This window comes from Pollicipes pollicipes, unplaced genomic scaffold (assembly GCF_011947565.3).
Source record: "Pollicipes pollicipes isolate AB1234 unplaced genomic scaffold, Ppol_2.1 Scaffold_3447;HRSCAF=4054_pilon_pilon_pilon, whole genome shotgun sequence".
In the NCBI taxonomy this organism is placed as follows: domain Eukaryota; kingdom Metazoa; phylum Arthropoda; class Thecostraca; order Pollicipedomorpha; family Pollicipedidae; genus Pollicipes; species Pollicipes pollicipes.
This window is the reverse complement of record NW_023596297.1, coordinates 21,790,006-21,796,597: the sequence shown is the minus strand read 5'-3', so window position 1 is coordinate 21,796,597 and position 6,592 is coordinate 21,790,006. Positions and strand designations below refer to the sequence as shown.

The 6,592-nt window shown below is 50.8% G+C and overlaps 1 protein-coding gene across 1 annotated transcript in view; it reads left to right on the top strand.

The window, feature by feature from the left end:
• Window positions 1-5,364: 5,364 nt before the first annotated feature.
• Window positions 5,365-6,592, top strand: part of LOC119092285 (proteoglycan 4) — a gene marked incomplete in the record, with an annotated part of 37,414 nt that continues 36,186 nt past the window's right edge. Inside the window, 1 exon segment of the mRNA XM_037215256.1 lies at window positions 5,365-5,688. Coding sequence (XP_037071151.1) covers window positions 5,628-5,688 — 61 coding nt within the window.

Genomic DNA, 6,592 nt, shown 5'->3' with positions numbered 1-6,592 from the left:
TGTTCGTGGTGAGTAATCGTGTACCCTTGTATTCGGCTTGAGTTATCGTAAACTTTATGCATGAATCCCGTGTCTCCTTCAGTCTATAGCTTCTTATTTCATGCATCTTTATTGGCAGCCTTCGCACAGCTTCGGAGTATTTTCGGAGCATTTACGTGTCTCAGTTTTTAATGATATCTTTATCAGCAAGTGAAAACAATAGGAGTATGGGTGAAAACAATAAATTCGCTGCTCACGTAAGCTACAAAATTTATCACCGTGCGTAAATCGCAAGCAATTCATTTACGCCGCGTATTTACGGCGTCTGAAAAAATGCCTGCTCTTTTGAAGCGACTCTTTCATTTCATACTTTGCCATTCTACATTTTTTTATACGCAATTGTTTGTTGGCATCACAATGATCAAAATTTATTTTCATACTTCTAGGCTTAATGCGTAACATTGCCAGAGCACGATGCGAATCAGGCTATTTTGGAGTACGAAAATGAAGAGGCTGCGTGAAAAGCGAGCACTGCTGTCAAAGTGTCCAATCAAAGCAATCTCAGAGTTTCCTCAGGCCAGCTATGCATCTTACTTGAAGTGAACTACAACAGACCAGTTAGATGATTTAGAGCGACGAATTATAGTGAGTGTATGGGGTGTGATCAAACTACGTTTTGTTGGCACACAAGTTTCGAACTGTCCGTGCGAGAGGCGTCGCTCGTTTGACATTGGAAACGGCAAATGCATTAAGCACGTTTCAGAAGTGTCCCGAGCGCAGCTTAAAGCTGGTGATGTATCATTGCGGCACAACGTTTGAAACCATTGCACACTGTGTGTGCTGATGGTGCTGCAAATCATACAAGATAATCATGCAAGATAGCCTTCTCAAACTCATTTCAACGCCAGCCATCTCCATGACGATATCAACGGTGGAAAATGCCGACTTGACTCCGTCTTGCTATGACCTAAACCTACACCAAGCTGCACTGGATGAGGAATGCAAGCCTACCACCGGGTCACCAAAACTCTCAAAACTATAGCGCCGAAAGCGAAACGCCAAGTTTTCACTAATGATGCGTTATTTGAAACATCGTAAGTGTCATTGATATGCTGTCAGTGCACCAATGTAAACTCATGCTCTATGCATTTCATTGGGACACAAAACCAGACCAGTGCCCAACGTCTGTTGAAGCTCAGATGATTTGAACTATAGGATTAACTGCAAAAGAAAATACTTCATCAGGCTCGCTTACCTCCTGCCCAAAACATCATACAATGCAGGCGAGCTTCTTTTGTATGGAATCAGATTTTTGGTCAATGCTGTCAGCTTAATGCGATGCCGGTGTAGCGCATGCATATAGATCAGACTGTTGATTAACAGTGAACATGGTGCGGTGTGGTCGAAGGTACAAATGGAAACAAAGTGAAAAAGCCTGTAAAATAAGCCGCTAATGTGCGGAAAACATAATGTTAACACGCGCTTGGGTGAGTGTCAAATTGTCAACCAAAGATTCTTACGGAATTATTTCCAAACGGCGCAGTGTAGCTGCGCCAAATTTTGCATAGCTGTAGACAATTGAAAACCGGATTGTCTGGCATCAACGATTTAGATATACCTTGTAAGGTCGCTGGCCTATGGCAGCTCAAATTCAGGCCATGGTTTCAGCCAAGGCAATTTCTAGGGAATCGTTCAATCTGATCCAACAACGGGATATTAGACGAGGCCATACATCTCTGAAATACTTTCTTGGCAACATAACAATCGAATGAACAATTCACCTAGGGTCAGGTATGAAGGTCAGACCAGGGCCAATACCAATCTATTTTATTACTCCAAGGCTTGCTGCATGAGGTAGTTTCTGGTATTCATTTCAAATTCATTGATAACAGTAACCGCATTATATACCTTTCATTGACTTCTTAAAAGCCATAATAGTTCGCCGACCTAAAATGACTCCTGTCAACATCCTGTTTTTTTAAGCACATACTGCCTACCATAATCTTTGTCGCTTTTTCCTACGCATGTGTGACCTGTGTGGCCACAATGGCCTTTATTTTGGTCACCATGACCTTTCGAAAGTCATGGTGACCAAACTCATACAAGACCGCTTTGATTTTTTTAGTTCCATAAGTGTCAACGATTGCGCTAGGTACTATGTTCCTAACAACAGAACGTTGCCCGGGGACATTTTGAATCAGTGACCTATCCTGAATTTAAAAAAAGCCTATGGAAAATGCATCGGGCGGGTTCCGTTATCAATGAATTCGAAATGAGCACCAGAAACTACTCCATACTGCAAGCTTTAGAATCATACAGCAGGCTAGTGATGACCTTGGCCCGACATTTATACCTGAACCTAGGCCAATGTAATTTGCTCATTCAATTGTAATGTTGGCTAAAAAGCTATCTTAGGGATGTATAGCTACGTCTAACACTCCGTTGTTGCATCAGATTGAACGATTCCATAGAAGTCGTCTTCACTGAATTCGCGGTCATATTTTGACCTGACGTAGATCAGCGACGTTACATGATAATCTAAAATTGTAATACCACACAAACTGATATTCAATTGTCTACAACTAAGCCAAATTTTGTACGGCTACGCCATACCTTTCAAAAAACATTCTGGAAAATCTTTGGGGAGGTGATATTGACTGATTCCCAACCGTGCACGTGTTAAGGGAAAGCAGGATAAATTGGTAGAGACCTTCGACTTTGAGTGAAAATAAGTGTCTTTATGGTATTATTGACCAAACCTATTTTTTGTATTATTTTTGATACTTTACCAATATTATTTTTGACCTCCGCCTCTGGTCTGCAGAGCCACGCCCCTTTTTACATGTCGGAATAATTGTGGGAACTGAGTCACTGAGAGTGACAAAATATCACAGAACAATTAACTTGTAGCATTATCTTTTATAAACCCGCATGGTCGCTTTCAGTTTCAAAGAGCGCCATGCCATCTGTGTGCATGCGTAGAAGAAAAGCACATCCATCCGCCTCAGATGCGCCCGATGGATCGCCCAGACAACTCTTCCAAATGACATGCGCGGCCGGTATGCCGTCCAGCTGCAGCAACACTCGTGCTGCATAGTCCTATTGCACCAACTTTACACCAGCAAGTTACTATCGATTTCCCTCCTTGCCAGCCTCTATCTCGGCCCCGGGAGTGCGGCAAATTGGCTGCAAACTCTGGTCTGCTTTCTAGCCGAGGTTGAGAGCCGGGCAGCTCAGTGGCCCCGGCGGACAGCTACCGGCTCCGGCGCTGTCCGAGACGGCCGACCAATTTGAGAGCTGCCCTGGCCTCCGTCGGCGTACAGAAGCCCGGCCGCGGGCGGCTGGTCCGCGGCCGGGCCTGGCATCCGGCTGGCGCCCGACAGTCCGCGGCCGGGCCTGACATCCGGCTGCCGCCCGACAATCCGCGGCCAAGCCTGACATCCGGCTGCCGTCCGACAGTCCGCGGCCGGGCCTGACATCCGGCTACCGCCCGACAGTCCAAGGCCCGGGCCTGACATCCGGCTGCCACCCGAAAATCCGCTGCCAAGCCTGACATCTGGCTGCCGTCTGACAGTCCGCGGCCGGGCCTGACATCCGGCTGGTGCCCGACAGTCCGCGGCCGGGGCCTGACATCCGGCTGGCGTCCGACAGTCCGCGGCCCGGGCTTGACATCCGGCTGCCGTCCGACAGTCCGCGGCCCAGGCGTGTCGGGCGTGTAACGCGCCCAGCCGTAATTCAGACGACACGCCTGGACCAGACAGGGCCCGACAGGCAACGCTAGACCGGGCCCTGGCGGACAACACCAGACAGGGCCCTGGCGGACAACACCAGACAGGACCCTGGCGGATAACACCAGAGGACCCCGGCGAACAACACCAGACAGGGCTCTGGCGGACAACACCAGACAGGACCCTGGCGAACAACACCAGACGGGACCCTGGTGAACAGAGTTAAAAAGGCCCCTGGCGGGCGGCACCAGACAAGCCCTGGAGAACAACGGACAGGACTGCGGATACCGTTCTGGCAGGCCAGGCAAGGATATACAGACAGAGCCCTGATGAAGGAGGCAAAAGCTGTCAGACATCACTATGATGAAGCTGTCAGGCACCGACCTGATGAAGCTTTCAGGCACCGCCCTGATGAATCGGACAGAAGTTGTCAGACACCACCCCGCGGAAGCGAACTGAAGCTGTCAGACACCGCCCGGCGCATCACACACTGTTGACAGCTGTTCTGAAAATGGAGACGAAAACGGGCCGGACAACACGTGCTGCTGACCAAGAAGCACGCCCAGCCATGGACACCACCTCAGCCACTTGGACAGTACCGTCCGTACATCAACCTGGAAAGCTGGGCAGCAAAAGCTGAAGATTGCAGGGAATCCAGCGGAGTCAGCCAGACAGCGGTCTGACGAATGCGACGGCCTGTTCTGACATCGTTGGACCAGATCCGACATGGCCGCTGCCGTTCCCAATTAGCCGGATTCAATTTAGTGTCGGACCGCCTGCCAGCGTCTTGCATTCGCGATTATAACAAATGTCCTGCTCCAGTGAAGGCTTGGGCGCCGCGAAATTAGGCGATTTGTAACAGGCGGCTAATGAGAGCCGTCTCTTAGCCGAGATGAAATAGCGCTAGAAATTATATTTTACTGATTCTGATGGTCGGGGTATCTGCCTCCCACGGAGGGTGAGTACAGAGGGGGCAGAGCGGTGGGGTGAGAGCCGCCGGCTCTAATCTCCTTCCCCCCACCTGGTGGGAGGGGACGCTGTGGGGGGTCAGAGGGGAAGGAGGCGACAGGTTTCCCCCGACGCCGGCCGATCCGTCACATTCAGACAGCGGCATCTCGTTAGTCGCAGTGCGAACCCGATTTGTTCGCGCGCCTAGTGTTTGCTTCCGGTCCGCTAGCCGGCGGGGGTGGCGTATTTTGAAGGCAGCCCTGGACCGCCGCCAGCCGTCCGCCCAAATATCGTCCAGGCCGAGCAACCCTTTTTATTGTGCCGTCCAGGCATTGTTGGAGAGCTGATGAATCGGGCCCGTATCTGTGGCGGCAGGGTTTTTGCACCCCCTCCCGTCAGCCCCATCTGTCTTAGCGCGGATTCAGCGGCGACAAAAGTTAATTCTCCGCTGAGTGGCGCCGAGATAAGAGCATTATACCCTCTCCCTCGGCTGTGCGCGGATGATTTCACGGTCCGGCCGCGGCCAGCGCTCGCTGTTTGCAGCCTGTGCCGCGTCGCAGTCTCCGCGCAGCGGCCGTGTAGACTGCGCCGCATGACTCCACCTTCGCCGCCCGTATCGAGCGGGCCAGTCAGCTGACTCGCCCCGGCGGCGGCAGGTGGCGGCGGTGGCGGCGGCGGCGGCGGCGGCACTGACGACAGTGGAGTGACGACCGGCGGAGGGGGAGGGCCGCTGCTGGTGCGCGCAGCGCTGCACTCGGTCGGGCGGCCCAATGGCTGGGTGACAGCGACTGTCGCGACTGAGTGTGGCGGCTTGGCAAGCGACGGACACTGACCAAGTGGAGGCACCTCGGCCGGGCAGCACCGGTTCTCGGGACCGGGGACTGGAAACGCCGAAGACAGTGGCGCCCGCGGGAACAATGCACTGACAAGTGACGTTGTTATGGAGTGGGCCTGTGAGAGTGTTCATGGATAATGACTCATAATGCATCGGAAGAGTTCTCACTGATGTGGGCCGATAACTTGGACGAAAACGGTGAGTGGAGAGAGCGCAACACTATATGAAATTATCTGGAGTCGGCATGAAGGCTGATAACCGTGATAACCGTAAATGCACCGTCTGGTACTCTTTTACTTCTTATCGCCATCGTCATTTACTCAGCAGATATGTGATCTGTCAGGTAACGTCACAGCTCTTTGAACAGGGATTAAGCAGGCGGGTCAAGGTTGCCTGGACCTTTTATTCAAGTTTTGAGCTTTTGCAAGCACAAATATACAGTGCAAATGACGTCTAACAGTTTTGAGGAAAAATGTGCCTCACAAGACAGCGGTGTGAAATTTATTTAACCTTCGACGACATAGTGCAACTTAATAAAATGATGCAAACGAATTGCTGAACAGGACTTGGTTTGTCATTGATCAGTTCGACACTTTTCACTGAAATTACAGAAATGCTGCACCGGAACTTTCCTCTGTTAAGCTTGCCGCTTGTAATAAGTGAAAGCCAGCGGACAGAGTTGATGAGAGGGACAGAGTGGAACGGATGGACAGAAAGAGGGGAGAGGAAACAAAGAATTGGAGAGAGAGAGAGAGAGAGAGAGAGAGAGAGAGAGAGAGAGAGAGAGAGAGAGAGAGAGAGAGAGAGAGAGAGAGAGAGAGAGAGAGAGAGAGAGAGAGAGAGAGAGAGAGAGAGAGAGAGAGAGAGAGAGAGAGAGAGAGAGAGAGAGAGAGAGAGAGAGAGAGAGAGAGAGAGAGAGAGAGAGAGAGAGAGAGAGAGAGAGAGAGAGAGAGAGAGAGAGATGCGGTGGGTGGGGAGAAGAGGGCAGGAAACGTCGGTAATTTCCGACGACGTTGGTCAATATAAAGGTAGGTAGCAGCACCCTGCAATCATCCTTTATTTTCACACAAAAGTGATAGAGGGTATATAATGATAGAAATGT